General features: G+C 54.7%; 1 protein-coding gene across 2 annotated transcripts in view; it reads left to right on the top strand.

Annotated features, from left to right (window-relative positions):
* The first annotated feature begins 724 nt into the window (after nucleotides 1-724).
* LOC137416913 (nucleoporin NUP188) overlaps nucleotides 725-20,042 on the top strand; it is a 182,123-nt gene continuing 162,805 nt past the window's right edge. For both annotated transcript variants that reach the window (XM_078767875.1, XM_078767876.1), the window contains exon 1: nucleotides 725-771. In XM_078767875.1, the coding sequence (XP_078624001.1) occupies nucleotides 740-771 (32 nt within the window). In that variant the 5' untranslated portion in view covers nucleotides 725-739. The remainder of the gene's footprint in view (nucleotides 772-20,042) is intronic.

The following is a 20,042-nucleotide window of genomic DNA, read 5'->3' as shown; positions in this document are numbered from 1 at the left end:
CCACACTTAACGTATTCACAGGAACGCGTCATCATTCCCTCATTAGCATATGTATGAGCTGTACTTCCATGACAATGCCGAAACAGACGTTGCTGAAATTTGGAACATCGATGTACAAAGTATTTACTTCTGAAATTTGCAGCCGACATCGTCCAGTAGAACCCGAGAAACGTGTTTTCAGTCCCAATGTTAAAGTTGTATACAGAGAAACGATCCCATATATAAAGGGAGGGAGGGACGCTTTGTGCTCACCTTGATACGGATATACACCTCAATACGGAGTTTGTCCAAGGTGAAAATAACCTTGTAAGTGAGAGAGGCGTCAGCCATACCCTCTACTCACTCTATGGTGTGACCCTTCGTCCCCCATGTCAAGTTTGGTTGTGATTGGACAAATTTAACGATCGAATGTATCGCGTTTAAAAAACATTCAATGAAACAGACAGACACAGAAAGACAGACACCAAATTGCGTATTTTAGTTTGTTGATGATAGTCCTTTTTATGTATTTCGGTCTTTGTGCGGTGCTTAGCAGCCTAATTAATGTAGTTAGTGGCAGAGCCTTTGATATCCAATTTTTCAGTTATATTTATGAATTCCAGCTTCTCAGTATTTTCAGGATGTTCGAAGGGTATTTGGTCATTTATTGTCAGTATTCATGTAAGAAGATACTTTTGCACGAAAAATATCGTTATAATTAATGTAAATTCCTCTTTTGATCGATATTGGCGGTTAAAAAATGAAGATGGCGGCGGCCGGTGAAACATGCAGGTGAGGAGCCGTTATATTTTATAGCAGATATATAGTATAGTACAATTTGTTTTCATAAACCCGTGATGAACAAGTACGATGTTTAAAGTGTTATACTCAATAAAATATCAAAAAAAATTCTTGGAAACAGCTTTTCGTTGAACTATGCATTGGTGTTTGTGGGATGGCGGCCCCGCAGGACAAGGAGGTAGTGAACGGTTTAAAGTGGAACTTGATAGGTACCGCAAAGTAAGGCGGATACAGGGGTACAGCGGTGTCCACAGAAATTGTAGGTTACCTGTGTTTGCACAGGTATGAACTATGATCTGTGCGTCGGTGTGCAAGGTGTGTTTGTGGTCATGCAGCTCCGATCGAAGATACAGAATTGTTTTTAGCTCTAGTTTCCGTAGACAAGATGAAGATGACGATGAAGATGACGACGATGAAGATGACGACGATGAAGATGACGACCATGAAGATGACGACGAAGATGACGTTGAGACGTTCTGATTGTTCGAGGTTGAAGTTTGTTATGTGTGAACATGTAATCTATGATGATTCAGTCCCCTACCCAACTGTCCCCCCCCCCCTATCTTCCCCCACCCCCCCCTATCTTCCCCCACCCAATAGTGCCTTCACTCCACCACCCAATAGTTCCCCCACTCCACCACCCAATAGTGCCTTCACTCCACCACCGAATAGTGTCTTCACTCCACCACCGAATAGTGCCTTCACTCCACCACCGAATAGTGCCCCCACTCCACAACCCAATAGTGCCTTCACTCCACCACCCAATGGTGCCTTCACTCCACCACCCAATGGTGCCTTCACTCCACCACCCAAGAGTGCCCCCACTCCACCACCCAAGAGTGCCCCCACTCCACCACCCAATAGTGCCCCCACTCCACCCAATAGTGCCTCCACTCCTCCACCCAATAGTCCCTCCACTCCCCCACCCAATAGTGCCCCCACTCCACCACCCAATAGTGCCCCCACTCCACCCAATAGTGCCCTCACTCCACCACCCAATAGTGCCTCCACTCCCCCACCCAATAGTGCCTCCACTCCACCACCCAATAGTGCCTCCACTCCCCCACCCAATAGTGCCTTCACTCCACCACCCAATAGTGCCCCCACTCCACCACCCAATAGTGCCTTCACTCCACCACCGAATAGTGCCTTCACTCCACCACCCAATAGTGCCCCCACTCCACCACCCAATAGTGCCTTCACTCCACCACTGAATAGTGCCTCCACTCCACCACCCAATAGTGCCTTCACTCCACCACCGAATAGTGCCTTCACTCCACCACCCAATAGTGCCCCCACTCCACCACCCAATAGTGCCTCCACTCCACCACCGAATAGTGCCTTCACTCCACCACCCAATAGTGCCTCTACTCCACCACCCAATAGTGCCTTCACTCCCCCACCCAATAGTGCCTCCACTCCACCACCCAATAGTCCCTCCACTCCCCCACCCAATAGTGCCCCCACTCCACAACCCAATAGTGCCTCCACTCCACCACCCAATGGTGCCTTCACTCCACCACCCAATGGTGCCTTCACTCCACCACCCAATAGTGCCCCCACTCCACCACCCAATAGTGCCCCCACTCCACCCAATAGTGCCCCCACTCCCCACCCAATAGTGCCCCCACTCCCCACCCAATAGTGCCCCCACTCCCCCACCCAATAGTGCCTCCACTCCCCCACCCAATAGTGCCTCCACTCCCCCACCCAATAGTGCCTCCACTCCCCCACCCAATAGTGCCTCCACTCCTCCACCCAATAGTCCCTCCACTCCACCCAATAGTGCCCCCACTCCCCCACCCAATAGTGCCCCCACTCCCCCACCCAATAGTGCCTCCACTCCTCCACCCAATAGTCCCTCCACTCCCCCACCCAATAGTGCCCCCACTCCCCCACCCAATAGTTCCCCCACTCCCCCACCCGATAGTGCCTCCACTCCCCCACCCGATAGTGCCCCCACTCCACTACCCGATAGTGTCCCCACTCCACCACCCAATAGTGCCTCCACTCCCCCACCCAATCGTCCCTCCACTCCCCCACCCAATAGTGCCCCCACTCCTCCACCCAATAGTCCCTCCACTCCCCCACCCAATAGTGCCCCCACTCCCCCACCCAATAGTGCCCCCACTCCCCCACGCAATAGTGCCCCCACTCCACTACCCAATAGTGCCTCCACTCCCCCACCCAATAGTCCCTCCACTCCCCCACCCATTAGTTCCCCCACTCCCCCACCCAATAGTTCCCCCACTCCCCCACCCAATAGTGCCCCCACTCCCCCACCCAATAGTGCCCCCACTCCCCCACCCAATAGTGCCCCCACTCCCCCACCCAATAGTGCCCCCACTCCCCCACCCAATAGTGCCCCCACTCCCCCACCCAATAGTGCCTCCACTCCCCCACCCAATAGTGCCTCCACTCCCCCACCCAATAGTGCCTCCACTCCCCCACCCAATAGTTCCTCCACTCCCCCACCCAATAGTGCCTCCACTCCCCCACCCAATAGTGCCTCCACTCCCCCACCCAATAGTGCCTCCACTCCCCCACCCAATAGTGCCCCCAATCCCCCACCCAATAGTGCCCCCACTCCCCCACCCAATAGTGCCTCCACTCCCCCACCCAATAGTGCCTCCACTCCCCCACCCAATAGTGCCTCCACTCCCCCACCCAATAGTTCCTCCACTCCCCCACCCAATAGTGCCTCCACTCCCCCACCCAATAGTGCCTCCACTCCCCCACCCAATAGTGCCTCCACTCCCCCACCCAATAGTGCCTCCACTCCCCCACGCAATAGTGCCTCCACTCCCCCACGCAATAGTGCCTCCACTCCCCCACCCAATAGTGCCCCCACTCCCCACCCAATAGTGCCTCCACTCCACCACCCAATAGTACCCCCACTCCACCACCCATTAGTTCCCCCACTCCACCACCCAATAGTGCCTCCACTCCACCACCCAATAGTGCCCCCACTCCACCACCCAATAGTTCCCCCACTCCACCACCCAATAGTTCCCCCACTCCCCCACCCAATAGTGCCTCCACTCCACCACCCAATAGTGCCCCCCTCCACCACCCAATAGTGCCCCCACTCCACCACCCAATAGTGCCTCCACTCCACCACCCAATAGTGCCCCCACTCCACCACCTAATAGTTCCCCCACTCCACCACCCAATAGTGCCCCCACTCCCCCACCCAATAGTGCCTCCACTCCACCACCCAATAGTGCCCCCACTCCACCACCCAATAGTGCCCCCACTCCACCACCCAATAGTGCCTTCACTCCACCACCGAATAGTGCCTTCACTCCACCACCCAATAGTGCCCCCACTCCACCACCCAATAGTGCACCCACTCCACCACCCAATAGTGCCTCCACTCCACCACCGAATAGTGCCTCCACTCCACCACCCAATAGTGCCCCCACTCCACCACCCAATAGTGCCTTCACTCCACCACCCAATAGTGCCTTCACTCCACCACCCAATAGTGCCTCCACTCCCCCACCCAATAGTGCCTCCACTCCCCCACCCAATAGTGCCTCCACTCCACCACCCAATAGTGCCTCCACTCCCCAACCCAATAGTGCACCCACTCCACCACCCAATAGTGCCTCCACTCCACCACCGAATAGTGCCTCCACTCCACCACCCAATAGTGCCCCCACTCCACCACCCAATAGTGCCCTCACTCCACCACCCAATAGTGCCTTCACTCCACCACCCAATAGTGCCTCCACTCCCCCACCCAATAGTGCCTCCACTCCCCCACCCAATAGTGCCTCCACTCCACCACCCAATAGTGCCTCCACTCCCCCACCCAATAGTGCCTCCACTCCACCACCCAATAGTGCCTCCACTCCCCCACCCAATAGTGCCTCCACTCCCCCACCCAATAGTGCCTCCACTCCACCACCCAATAGTGCCTCCACTCCCCCACCCAATAGTTCCTCCACTCCCCCACCCAATAGTGCCTCCACTCCCCCACCCAATAGTGCCTCCACTCCCCCACCCAATAGTGCCTCCACTCCCCCACCCAATAGTGCCTCCACTCCCCCACGCAATAGTGCCTCCACTCCCCCACCCAATAGTGCCCCCACTCCCCACCCAATAGTGCCTCCACTCCACCACCCAATAGTACCCCCACTCCACCACCCATTAGTTCCCCCACTCCACCACCCAATAGTGCCTCCACTCCACCACCCAATAGTGCCCCCACTCCACCACCCAATAGTTCCCCCACTCCACCACCCAATAGTTCCCCCACTCCCCCACCCAATAGTGCCTCCACTCCACCACCCAATAGTGCCCCCCTCCACCACCCAATAGTGCCCCCACTCCACCACCCAATAGTGCCTCCACTCCACCACCCAATAGTGCCCCCACTCCACCACCTAATAGTTCCCCCACTCCACCACCCAATAGTGCCCCCACTCCCCCACCCAATAGTGCCTCCACTCCACCACCCAATAGTGCCCCCACTCCACCACCCAATAGTGCCCCCACTCCACCACCCAATAGTGCCTTCACTCCACCACCGAATAGTGCCTTCACTCCACCACCCAATAGTGCCCCCACTCCACCACCCAATAGTGCACCCACTCCACCACCCAATAGTGCCTCCACTCCACCACCGAATAGTGCCTCCACTCCACCACCCAATAGTGCCCCCACTCCACCACCCAATAGTGCCTTCACTCCACCACCCAATAGTGCCTTCACTCCACCACCCAATAGTGCCTCCACTCCCCCACCCAATAGTGCCTCCACTCCCCCACCCAATAGTGCCTCCACTCCACCACCCAATAGTGCCTCCACTCCCCAACCCAATGGTGCCCCCACTCCACAACCCAATGGTGCCTCCACTCCACCACCCAATGGTGCCTTCACTCCACCACCCAATGGTGCCTTCACTCCACCACCCAATGGTGCCTTCACTCCACCACCCAATAGTGCCCCCACTCCACCACCCAATAGTGCCCCCACTCCACCACCCAATAGTGCCCCCACTCCACCCAATAGTGCCTCCACTCCTCCACCCAATAGTCCCTCCACTCCTCCACCCAATAGTCCCTCCACTCCCCCACCCAATAGTGCCCCCACTCCACCACCCAATAGTGCCCCCACTCCACCACCCAATAGTGCCCCCACTCCACCACCCAATAGTGCCCCCACTCCACCACCCAATAGTGCCCCCACTCCACCCAATAGTGCCCTCACTCCACCACCCAATAGTGCCTCCACTTCACACCCAATAGTGCCTTCACTCCACCACCCAATAGTGCCCCCCCACCACCACCCAATAGTGCCTTCACTCCACCACCGAATAGTGCCTTCACTCCACCACCGAATAGTGCCTTCACTCCACCACCGAATAGTGCCTTCACTCCACCACCCAATAGTGGCCCCACTCCACCACCCAATAGTGCCCCCACTCCCCCACCCAATAGTGCCTCCACTCCCCCACCCAATAGTGCCTCCACTCCCCCACCCAATAGTGCCTCCACTCCCCCACCCAATAGTCCCTCCACTCCCCCACCCAATAGTGCCTCCACTCCCCCACCCAATAGTGCCTCCACTCCCCCACACAATAGTGCCTCCACTCCCCCACCCAATAGTGCCTCCACTCCCCCACCCAATAGTGCCTCCACTCCCCCACCCAATAGTCCCTCCACTCCCCCACCCAATAGTGCCTCCACTCCCCCACCCAATAGTGCTTCCACTCCCCCACCCAATAGTGCCTCCACTCCCCCACCCAATAGTGCCTCCACTCCACCACCCAATAGTGCCCCCACTCCCCCACCCAATAGTGCCTCCACTCCACCACCCAATAGTGCCCCCACTCCACCACCCAATAGTTCCCCCACTCCACCACCCAATAGTTCCCCCACTCCACCACCCAATAGTGCCTCCACTCCACCACCCAATAGTGCCCCCACTCCACCACCCAATAGTGCCCCCACTCCACCACCCAATAGTGCCTCCACTCCACCACCCAATAGTGCCCCCACTGCACCACCCAATAGTTCCCCCACTCCACCACCCAATAGTGCCCCCACTCCCCCACCCAATAGTGCCTCCACTCCACCACCCAATAGTGCCCCCACTCCACCACCCAATAGTGCCCCCACTCCACCACCCAATAGTGCCTTCACTCCACCACCGAATAGTGCCTTCACTCCACCACCCAATAGTGCCCCCACTCCACCACCCAATAGTGCCTCCACTCCACCACCGAATAGTGCCTTCACTCCACCACCCAATAGTGCCTCCACTCCACCTCCCAATAGTGCCCCCACTCCACCACCCAATAGTGCCTTCACTCCACCACCCAATAGTGCCTCCACTCCCCCACCCAATAGTGCCTCCACTCCCCCACCCAATAGTGCCTCCACTCCACCACCCAATAGTGCCCCCACTCCACCCAATAGTGCCCCCACTCCCCACCCAATAGTGCCCCCACTCCCCCACCCAATAGTGCCTCCACTCCCCCACCCAATAGTGCCTCCTCTCCCCCACCCAATAGTGCCTCCACTCCCCCACTCAATAGTGCCTCCACTCCTCCACCCAATAGTCCCTCCACTCCACCCAATAGTGCCCCCACTCCCCCACCCAATAGTGCCCCCACTCCCCCACCCAATAGTTCCTCCACTCCCGCACCCAATAGTCCCTCCACTCCCCCACCCGATAGTGCCCCCACTCCCCCACCCGATAGTTCCCCCACTCCCCCACCCGATAGTGCCTCCACTCCCCCACCCGATAGTGCCCCCACTCCACCACCCAATAGTGTCCCCACTCCACCACCCAATAGTGCCTCCACTCCCCCACCCAATCGTCCCTCCACTCCCCCACCCAATAGTGCCCCCACTCCTCCACCCAATAGTCCCTCCACTCCACCACCCAATAGTCCCTCCACTCCCCCACCCATTAGTGCCCCCACTCCCCCACCCAATAGTGCCCACACTCCCCCACCCAATAGTGCCTCCACTCCCCCACCCAATAGTGCCTCCACTCCCCCACCCAATAGTGCCCCCACTCCCCCACCCAATAGTGCCTCCACTCCCCCACCCAATAGTGCCTCCACTCCCCCACCCAATAGTGCCTCCACTCCCCCACCCAATAGTGCCTCCACTCCCCCACCCAATAGTGCCTCCACTCCACCACCCAATAGTGCCCCCCACTCCCCCACCCAATAGTGCCTCCACTCCCCCACCCAATAGTGCCTCCACTCCCCCACCCAATAGTGCCTCCACTCCCCCACCCAATAGTGCCCCCACTCCCCCACCCAATAGTGCCTCCACTCCCCCACCCAATAGTGCCTCCACTCCCCCACCCAATAGTGCCCCCACTCCCCCACCCAATAGTGCCTCCACTCCCCCACCCAATAGTGCCTCCACTCCCCCACCCAATAGTGCCTCCACTCCCCCACCCAATAGTGCCTCCACTCCCCCACCTCATAGTGCCTCCACTCCACCACCCAATAGTGCCCCCCACTCCCCCACCCAATAGTGCCTCCACTCCCCCACCCAATAGTGCCTCCACTCCCCCACCCAATAGTGCCTCCACTCCCCCACCCAATAGTGCCTCCACTCCCCCACCCAATAGTCCCTCCACTCCCCCACCCAATAGTGCCTCCACTCCCCCACCCAATAGTGCCCCCACTCCACCACCCAATAGTGCCCCCACTCCCCCACCCAATAGTGCCTCCACTCCACCACCCAATAGTGCCCCCACTCCACCACCCAATAGTTCCCCCACTCCACCACCCAATAGTGCCTCCACTCCACCACCCAATAGTGCCTCCACTCCACCACCCAATAGTGCCTCCACTCCACCACCCAATAGTACCCCCACTCCACCACCCAATAGTGCCCCCACTCCACCACCCAATAGTGCCCCCACTCCACCACCCAATAGTGCCCCCACTCCACCACCCAATAGTGCCTCCACTCCATCACCCAATAGTGCCCCCACTCCACCACCCAATAGTTCCCCCACTCCACCACCCAATAGTGCCCCCACCCCCCACCCAATACTGCCGCCACTCCACCACCCAATAGTGCCCCCACCCCCCACCCAATACTGCCTCCACTCCACCACCCAATAGTGCCTCCACTCCCCCACCCAATAGTTCCTCCATTCCCCCACCCAATAGTCCCTCCACTCCCCCACCCAATAGTCCCTCCACTCCCCCACCCATTAGTGCCCCCACTCCCCCACCCAATAGTGCCCACACTCCCCCACCCAATAGTGCCTCCACTCCCCCACCCAATAGTGCCTCCACTCCCCCACCCAATAGTGCCTCCACTCCCCCACCCAATAGTGCCCCCACTCCACTACCCAATAGTGCCTCCACTCCCCCACCCAATAGTGCCTCCACTCCCCCACCCAATAGTGCCTCCACTCCCCCACCCAATAGTGCCTCCATTCCCCCACCCAATAGTGCCTTCACTCCACCACCCAATAGTCCCTCCACTCCCCCACCCAATAGTGCCCCCACTCCACAACGCAATAGTGCCTCCACTCCACCACCCAATAGTGCCTTCACTCCACCACCCAATAGTGCCTTCACTCCACCACCCAATGGTGCCTTCACTCCACCACCCAATAGTGCCCCCACTCCACCACCCAATAGTGCCCCCACTCCACCACCCAATAGTGCCCCCACTCCACCCAATAGTGCCTCCACTCCTCCACCCAATAGTCCCTCCACTCCCCCACCCAATAGTGCCCCCACTCCCCACCCAATAGTGCCCCCACTCCCCCACCCAATAGTTCCTCCACTCCCCCACCCAATAGTGCCCCCACTCCCCCACCCAATAGTGCCTCCACTCCCCCACCTAATAGTGCCTCCACTCCCCCCACCCAATAGTCCCTCCACTCCCCCACCCAATAGTGCCTCCACTCCCCCACCCAATAGTGCCTCCACTCCCCCACCCAATAGTGCCTCCACTCCCCCACCCAATAGTGCCTCCACTCCCCCACCCAATAGTGCCTCCACTCCCCCACCCAATAGTGCCTCCACTCCCCCACCCAATAGTGCCCCCACTCCACCACCCAATAGTGCCCCCACTCCCCCACCCAATAGTGCCTCCACTCCACCACCCAATAGTGCCTCCACTCCCCCACCCAATAGTGCCTCCACTCCACCACCCAATAGTGCCCCCACTCCACCACCCAATAGTACCCCCACTCCACCACCCAATAGTGCCCCCACTCCACCACCCAATAGTGCCTCCACTCCACCACCCAATAGTGCCCCCACTCCACCACCCAATAGTTCCCCCACTCCACCACCCAATAGTGCCCCCACTCCTCCACCCAATAGTGCCTCCACTCCCCCACCCAATAGTGCCTCCACTCCCCCACCCAATAGTGCCCCCCTCCACCACCCAATAGTGCCCCCACTCCACCACCCAATAGTGCCTCCACTCCACCACCCAATAGTGCCTCCACTCCACCACCCAATAGTGCCCCCACTCCACCACCTAATAGTTCCCCCACTCCACCACCCAATAGTGCCCCCACTCCCCCACCCAATAGTGCCCCCACTCCCCCACCCAATAGTGCCCCCACTCCACCACCCAATAGTGCCCCCACTCCACCACCCAATAGTGCCCCCACTCCACCACCGAATAGTGCCTCCACTCCACCACCCAATAGTGCCTCCACTCCACCACCCAATAGTGCCCCCACTCCACCACCCAATAGTGCCTTCACTCCCCCACCCAATAGTGCCTCCACTCCACCACCCAATCGTGCCTCCACTCCCCCACCCAATAGTGCCTTCACTCCACCACCCAATAGTTCCCCCACTCCACCACCCAATAGTGCCCCCACTCCCCCACCCAATAGTGCCTCCACTCCCCCACCCAATAGTGCCTCCACTCCCCCACCCAATAGTGCCTCCACTCCCCCACCCAATAGTGCCTCCACTCCCCCACCCAATAGTGCCTCCACTCCCCCACCCAATAGTGCCTCCACTCCCCCACCCAATAGTGCCTCCACTCCCCCACCCAATAGTGCCTCCACTCCCCCACCCAATAGTGCCTCCACTCCCCCACCCAATAGTGCCTCCACTCCCCCACCCAATAGTGCCTCCACTCCCCCACCCAATAGTTCCTCCACTCCCCCACTCAATAGTGCCTCCACTCCCCCACCCAATAGTTCCTCCACTCCCCCACCCAATAGTGCCTCCACTCCCCCACCCAATAGTGCCTCCACTCCCCCACCCAATAGTGCCCCCACTCCACCACCCAATAGTGCCCCCACTCCCACACCCAATAGTGCCCCGACTCCCCCACCCAATAGTGCCCCGACTCCCCCACCCAATAGTGCCCCGACTCCCCCACCCAATAGTGCCCCCACTCCCCCACCCAATAGTTCCCCCACTCCCCCACCCAATAGTGGCCCCACTCCCCCACCCAATAGTCCCTCCACTCCCCCACCCAATAGTGCCCCCACTCCCCCACCCAATAGTGCCCCCACTCCCCCACCCAATAGTGCCTCCACTCCCCCACCCAATAATGCCCCCACTCCCACACCCAATAGTGCCCCCACTCCACCACCCAATAGTGCCCCCACTCCCCCACCCAATAGTGCCTCCACGCCCCCACCCAATAGTGCCCCCACTCCCACACCCAATAGTGCCCCCACTCCCACACCCAATAGTGCCCCCACTCCCACACCCAATAGTGCCCCCACTCCCACACCCAATAGTGCCCCCACTCCCACACCCAATAGTGCCCCCACTCCCACACCCAATAGTGCCCCCACTCCCACACCCAATAGTGCCCCCACTCCCACACCCAATAGTGCCCCCACTCCCCCACCCAATAGTGCCTCCACTCCCCCACCCAATAGTGCCTCCACTTCCCCACCCAATAGTTCCCCCACTCCCACACCCAATAGTGCCCCCACTCCCCCACTCAATAGTGCCCCCACTCCCCCACCCAGTAGTTCCCCCACTCCCCCACCCAATAGTGCCCCCACTCCCACACCCAATAGTGCCCCCACTCCCACACCCAATAGTGCCCCCACTCCCACACCCAATAGTGCCCCCACTCCCACACCCAATAGTGCCCCGACTCCCCCACCCAATAGTGCCCCGACTCCCCCACCCAATAGTGCCCCGACTCCCCCACCCAATCGTGCCCCGACTCCCCCACCCAATAGTGCCCCCACTCCCCCACCCAATCGTGCCTCCACTCCCCCACCCAATAGTGCCTTCACTCCACCACCCAATAGTGCCCCCACTCCACCACCCAATAGTGCCCCCACTCCCCCACCCAATAGTGCCTCCACTCCCCCACCCAATAGTGCCTCCACTCCCCCACCCAATAGTGCCTCCACTCCCCCACCCAATAGTGCCTCCACTCCCCCACCCAATAGTGCCTCCACTCCCCCACCCAATAGTGCCTCCACTCCCCCACCCAATAGTGCCTCCACTCCCCCACCCAATAGTGCCTCCACTCCCCCACCCAATAGTGCCTCCACTCCCCCACCCAATAGTGCCTCCACTCCCCCACCCAATAGTGCCTCCACTCCTCCACCCAATAGTGCCTCCACTCCCCCACCCAATAGTGCCCCCACTCCCACACCCAATAGTGCCCCCACTCCCACACCCAATAGTGCCCCCACTCCCACACCCAATCGTGCCCCCACTCCCACACCCAATAGTGCCCCCACTCCCCCACCCAATAGTGCCTCCACTCCCCCACCCAATAGTGCCCCCACTCCCCCACCCAATAGTTCCCCCACTCCCCCACCCAATAGTGCCCCCACTCCCACACCCAATAGTGCCCCCACTCCCACACCCAATAGTGCCCCCACTCCCACACCCAATAGTGCCCCGACTCCCCCACCCAATAGTGCCCCGACTCCCCCACCCAATAGTGCCCCGACTCCCCCACCCAATCGTGCCCCGACTCCCCCACCCAATAGTGCCCCCACTCCCCCACCCAATCGTGCCTCCACTCCCACACCCAATAGTTGTTCGGGTTAGTTTACGATGTGACAAATTGACATTGGATATGTCAATCGGTTTGTTTATAATTACGTCTCTTCTATTGGAATCTTCCATTGGAAAGCCGAGCTAAACGTGCTAAAGGGCCTGAAATTGAGGTTTTGTCACGTGGTAAAGGGCCTGAAATTGAGGTTTTGTCACGTGGTAATGGGACAGATATTGTGGTTTTGTCACGTGCTGAAGGGACTGATATTGAGGTTTTGTCACATCGTAAAGGGACTGATATTGTGGTTTTGTCACGTGGTAATGGGACAGATATTGTGGTTTTGTCACGTGCTGAAGGGACTGATATTGAGGTTTTGTCACATCGTAAAGGGACTGATATTGTGGTTTTGTCACATGCTAAAAGGACTGATATTGTGGTTTTATCACGTGGTAAAGGGACTGATACTGAGGTTTTGTCACATGATAATGGGACAGATATTGTGGTTTTGTCACGTGCTGAAGGGACTGACATTGAGGTTTTGTCACATCGTTTGTCGTCGTCGTCGTCAACGTGTGGCCCTGAATGGGTTTCTCTCATCTCCTCTTCCTGTTCAGGCTGGAGTTCCCCAAGGCAGTGTTCTGGGCCCCGTGCTTTTTCTGGTCTTCATCAATGATCTCTCTGACTCTCTCGAAAATCCTCTCTATCTCTTTGCTGATGACTCCACTCTCTGCCGCTCCATTCCTCTTCCCTCAGATCGGCAGTCTGCTGCCTCCTCACTCTCTGAAGACCTGGACAAAATCACAGACTGGTCAAACAAGTGGAACATGTCTTTCAATCCTGACAAATCTCACACTCTTACTATGTCTCTCCGAAAAGATCGACTGGACAACCCTCCCATCTACTTTCTCAACAATCCTCTCCAAGAAGTTCTGTCGCTCAAGATTTTGGGTCTCACTATCTGCCATGATCTTTCTTGGGAAAACCACATTTCCAAGCTGGCCTCCAAAGCCAGTCGCCGACTGGGCATCCTCCGTCGTGCGAAGTCCTTCCTCGGCACACCTGAGCTCCTCACCACATACAAGGCTTTCATCCGCAGCTCAATGGAATACTGTTCTCCCCTATGGGCCGGTGCTCCTGCCTCACACCTAGCTCGGCTTCACGCTGTTGAAACCAAAGCTTTCAGAATTATTGGAATCTCCCGCGATGAAGCTATCTCTGAGGGCCTTTCACTCACTCACCGCAGGCAGGTAGGTGGTCTTTCTGTCTTCTACCGACTCCTCTCCGGCCTTGCACCCCCAGCTCTCTCTGTGCTCTGTCCCCCAAATATTCCTACAGGTCGCACAAGATCTGCCAGCAACCCTCTGATGGTTAAACTGCCGAAATCTCGGCTCTCCGCTCACCTTCACTCTTTCATTCCTCTTTTCTCCCGCCTCTGGAACAAACTCCCTCACTCCCTTCAATCCCACTCCTCCCTCCAGGTCTTTAAAACAGCTGTTCACCACCATCTCTTATCTTCCCCCATCCAAAACCTTGATCTTTTCTACCCCCGCTAATTCACCCCAGATCCACCTTGTTTGAAATTCCAACTTCTTTCCTGGAAGTCCTGGCAGTGTCCATATGTTTTATACCTCTCCCACTGCCCCCTTCCCACGCCCCCCCCCCCCAAAGCCCTCGCCCTCTCTCAGATCTCTCGATGTCTCCATGTCTCTCGGTCCCTGCTCTCAAATGTTGTGTTTGTGTCCTTCCCCCTCTCTCCCCATCTTGTCTACCGCTCCCTATGTTATATGTTTTATGTGTCGGTTTGTCTTTCTGTGTGATTAATGTTCGCTCTTTCACGAGCCTCGATATTGTATACAAAAAAAAAAAAAAAAAAAAAAATCGTAAAGGGACTGATATTGAGGTTTTGTCACGTGGTAATGGGACTGATATTGAGGTTTTATCACATGGGTAATGCGCCTGAAGTTGAGGTTTTGCCACGTGGTAAAGGGACTGATATTGAGGTTTTGTCGCATCGTAAAGGGACTGATATTGAGGTTTTGTCACGTAATGGGACTGATATTGAGGTTTTGTCACGTAATGGGACTGATATTGAGGTTTTGTCACGTGGTAAAGGGACTGATATTGTGGTTTTGTCACATGCTAAAAGGACTGATATTGTGGTTTTATCACGTGGTAAAGGGACCGATATTGAGGTTTTGTCACATCGTAAAGGGACTGATATTGTGGTTTTGTCACCGTAAAGGGACTGATATTGTGGTTTTTGTCACATCGTAAAGGGACTGATATTGAGGTTTTGTCACGTGGTAATGTGACTGATATTGAGGTTTTGTCACGTGGTCAAGGGACTCTATATTGAGGTTTTGTCACATGGTGATGTGCCTGAAATTGAGGTTTTGTCACGTGGTAAAGGTACTGGCATTGAGGTTTTGTCACGTGGTAAAGGGACTGATATTGAGGTTCTGTGACATCGTAACGGGACTGATATTGAGGTTTTGTCACGTGGTAAAGGAACTGATATTGAGGTTCTGTGACATCGTAAAAGGACTGGGGAAAAATGGCCTCGAAAGGTGGTTTTTTTTTCTTGTAAAAGGACTGATATTGTGGTTTTGTCACGTGGTAAAGGGACTGATATTGAGGTTTTGTCACATGGTAAAGGAACTGAGATTGAGGTTTTGTCACGTGGTAAAGGAACTGATATTGAGGTTCTGTGACATCGTAACGGGACTGATATTGAGGTTTTGTCACATCTTAAAGGGACTTTGGAGCTTTGGTGATGATGGTTTGCTGATGGAGCTGATTTGTTGATTTGTAATACTCAGTTCCAGAAAGGGGATAATAAGCTTGTTACATACACGTCAGGTGGGTCGACGACAACCGTTGACTACCTGATGGTGCGTAGGCGAGATAGGGGGCACCTCCGGGACACAAAGGTGATCCTGGGGGAGGAGGCTGTTTCACAGCACCACTTGGTTGTCTGCGACATAAGGGTGAAAGGTGCGAGGAGAGCTCGGCGGATGAAGTACCAACCGAGAATGAAGGTGTGGAGGTTGAAAGAGGTGACAGTAAGGGAGGCTGAGTAGAGTAGAGGATGATGCGGTTGAGCTTGAACGTGGTTGGATGTCAATGAAAGATAGTCTGTTGGGATCCGTTGGTGAGGTATGTGGATGGACAAAAGGACCACCGAGGCACTCGGAAACATGGTGGTGGGATGATGAAGTTGGAAAGAGGATTGACGAGAAGAGGAAAAGGTTCAAGGAGTGGCAGAAGGCGAAGGGTACGGGAGCAGAAAAAGCAGAGCATGAAAGTTATAAGGCAGCCAAGAAGGCTGCAAAGAAAGAGGTAGCAAAGGTGCAGGAGGCATGTAGGAAAATGTTCGGAGAAGGCTTGGATTCGGAAGAGGGTCAGAGAGCGGTATTCAGGATTGCAAAGCAGATAGCGAAAGAGGTGTGATGTGATGGGGGTGAGATGCTTGAAGGATGAAGTGGGACAAATCGTTGTGGACCCAGATGGAATTGAAGGAAGATGGAAAAGATATATGGAAATGCTGTTGAATACAGAGAATGAATGGGATGGCAACATAGAGAGTAACCCAGTTTTAGGACCGGCAGAGAAGATAACTGAGAAGGAAGTTGAGGAAGCGATAAAAGCAATGAAGAGTAGAAAAGCGGGAGGGCCGACGGGAGTTGTGGGAGATATGTTGAAGGCAGCAGGAAGTTGGGGTGTGAAGAGAATGACAGAGATCTGTAATCTGGTGGTGAAAGAAGGCCGCATTCCAGTGGATTGGGAACCGAGTACCCTCGTCCCTCTATACAAGGGGAAAGGTGACCCTCTGGAGTGTGGCTCGTACCGAGCGATAAAGTTATTGGAGCATGGAATGAAGGTATTGGAAAGGGTGTTGGAGAGGAGGATAAGGAAGAGGAAGAAGAGACGAAATGCAGTTTGGATTTATGCCAGGAAGAGGAACGACAGACACGCTCTTTATTGTGAGGCAGTTGCAGGAGAAGTACATGGAGAAGAGGAAGAAGTTGTTTCTTGGGTTTGTTGATCTGGAGAAAGCATTCGATAGGGTTCCACTCAAAGTATTGACATGGGCATTGAGGAAGTTAGAAGTGGAGGAATGGTTGATCAGAGTAGTGATGGCAATGTACAAAAGAGCGCGCACAGCTGTAAGGACGAAGGACGTGAACAGTGGTGAGTTTGAGGTGAAGGTGGGAGTGCATCAGGGGTCGGTACTAAATCCACTACTATTTGTAGCTGTGATGGAGGTGCTGGCTCAGAACGTAAAGGAGGGTTTACCGTGGGAGTTGTTGTATGCAGATGATCTGGTGTTGATTGCGGAAAGTATGGATGGACTGAAGGAAAAGATGAACAAGTGGAAGGAATGTATGGAGACAAAAGGTCTGAAGGTGAATATAGGAAAGACGAAGGTGATGGCAAGTGGTAAAGCATGTGGTGAGGTGGAAAGAACTGGGAAGTGGCCATGTGCTGTGTGCAGGAATGGTGTCGGAGTGAACTCCATTCAATGTACAATGTGCGCTGAGTGGGTTCATCAAAAATGTAGTGGTCTGAGAGGGTCATTAACCAGTGTGGCAGCTACATTCAAATGTAAGGTGTGCACAGAGGGAGCTGCAGATGGAGGAAATGTTGAGTTGGATCTTGGAGACGGCGTGAAGCTGGAAGGTGTGAAAACATTTTGCTACCTCGGAGACATGCTGAATGGAGAAGGTCGATCAGACTCGGCAACGGTTGTTGGAGTGAGATGTGCATGTGTTACGTGCTCCTCCCCGACCCCCTGGTCACGGTGTACCCCCTGATCCCCGAGAGGAGTCATGGCAGAAAAATGTGTTATTCTGTGTGTCAAAGATCAACGGAGAAGCCACCCCAATTGTTACTCACAAACAAATATTCACACAAGAATAACAGCACAACAACAATAGTATTCAAAAGTACAATCAATATGTCCTATGATGGTACCATCAGTTTTGTAATATATAACTCACTGTGCTCCAAGTGAGTGAAACAAGAACAATCCCAAATGTCTCTTATTCCCGGCTTCAAGACGAAGTTGATTCGCTCCAGCGATCGCCAGAACGATGTCCAATCGAGACCAGACTCCCGTGCGGATGGCAAGTACAGTCACACCGCCGAAGCTGTACAAAGGCGCCCTCAAGGCGACTGGGAAATCCAAAGGCGCCCTACAGGCGACAGAGATCACACCATCGGGTATGGACGAAGTAACCTTCAAAAAGCCACGTCACACACACACTCCAGATCGACATCTGAATGCGGTGAAAATGTTCGAAAAGAGCAAAGCACCAGTTCTGCGCGAGTCAAAATGGCCGACGACCCGCTCTTGAGACGTAACGTCCTGCGATAATTCTCCTCGGAATCCACCCCCAAAAACCTGACATGCAGGTTGGTCGGTCACAGCGATGACAACTCTGTCGCAGGGACCTCTTTCCCCGGGAACCCGAAAGTTCGCTAGTGACTCTTGCTCGCCAGCATTCGCTTCAGAACTCGGCTTTCTTGTCCGACTCATTTGCTCAGCCCTCTTTTTTTTTTCCTCTTCCTCTTCGTCGTCCGGTTCCTGATCCGGTTTCCTGTTTCTTTTAACATTAACCTTTTTACCTTTTGAAAACAGTTCATGAACAATAAACCTTTTGAACACAATAAAGACCCACCAATAAACTCCAATACATTCAGAACTCTGCTGCCCGTCTACTCACCCATTCCCGGACCCGTGACCACATCACCCCCGTCCTTTACAAGCTTCACTGGCTCCCCATCCCCCAGAGAATCCAGTATAAAATCCTTCTCTTGACATACAAAGCCCTCCATAACCTGGCCCCATCCTACCTGGCTGACCTCCTCTCCAGACACACTCCCACCCGCAACCTCCGCTCTGCTGGTACCAACCTCCTGACCCCCTCCATCCGGACCAAATTCAGATCCTGGGGGGACAGGGCCTTCTCCATCGCTGCTCCCACCCTCTGGAACTCACTACCTCACACCATCAGAGACTCCTCCTCACTCACCACATTCAAAACATCACTAAAGACCCACCTGTTCAACACTGCATTCAACATTCAACCCACAGCATTTAACCCCTGACTATCTCTTCTCCTTCTCCCTCCTTTTGCTTTAAATATTTCCCTATTGATTCTTGTCTTTTTGCCATTGTTGTTTTCATGTATTGTTATGCATTATGTTTGCCACTCTGTCAAAGCGCCTTTGGGCTTCTGGAAAAGCGCGATACAAAATAAATGAATTATTATTATTATTATTAATAATAGTACATGGAATCAGAAATATTTACAGTGGATGCAAACCACCACAACGGAAGTGACGAATCCGTAACACATGGAAGAAGTTTCGGGAACTGAGTGGCGTGCTGATGAGGAGGGGAGTGTCGTTGAAGCTGAAGAGAAAGGTGTATGCTGCATGTGTGAGAAGTGTTGTGATTTATGGGAGCGAGACATGGGTCATGAATGTAGAGCAGCAACGAAGGCTGGAAAGTGTGGAAATGCGAATGGTTCGGTGGATGTGCGGAGTATTGTTGAGAGAGGAAGACAAATGATGAATTGCGAAAGATGTTGGGAATAGAGCCTGTGATTGATGCTGTGAAGAGGAACATGTTGAGATGGTTTGGTCATGTGTTGAGGAAGGATGAAAGTGACTGGTTGAGAAGAGTGATGGAAATGAATGTAGAAGGAATGTAGAGGACGGGGAAGACCGAGAAAGACTTGGCTAAAGATGGTGGAAGAAGAAATGCGGGCAAGGGGGTTAACGAGGAGAGATGCAGAAAATAGGGCAAAATGGAGAATATTGTCATGGGGACCGCAAGGCTAACCCCCGCTCTTGCAGGGAAAATGGCCTTAAAATGCATGTTGTTGTTGTTGTTGTTGTTGTTGTTGTTGTTGTTGTTGTTACCTTCGCAAAAGCGGAAGGTTATGTTTTGATCGCTGTGTATTTATTTGTATGTCTGTGTGTGTGTGTGTATGTTATTCGCATAACTCAAAAAGTATTCAACCGAATTGCATGAAATTTGGTGGGATGATTGGTTATTATACGGGACACATTTGATTAGATTTTGGGAGCAATCGGGTCAAAGGTCAAGGTCAAGGTCACGAAAAGGTCAAAATCGTATTTTTACCAAGTACAGAACAGTAGCTGCGGCGAAGGTATGCGCTCTACCGAGTGCCCGTTCTAGTTGTTGTTGTAAAGGGACTGATATTGAAGTTTTGTCACATTGTAAAGGGACTGATATTGAGGTTTTGTCACATGCTAAAGGGACTTACATTGAGGTTTTGTCAT

This window comes from Myxine glutinosa, chromosome 13, assembly GCF_964187855.1.
Source record: "Myxine glutinosa chromosome 13, kmMyxGlut1.1, whole genome shotgun sequence".
Lineage (NCBI taxonomy): Eukaryota > Metazoa > Chordata > Myxini > Myxiniformes > Myxinidae > Myxine > Myxine glutinosa.
The sequence above is the reverse complement of the archived record's forward strand: the minus strand, read 5'-3'. Positions and strand labels throughout refer to the sequence as shown.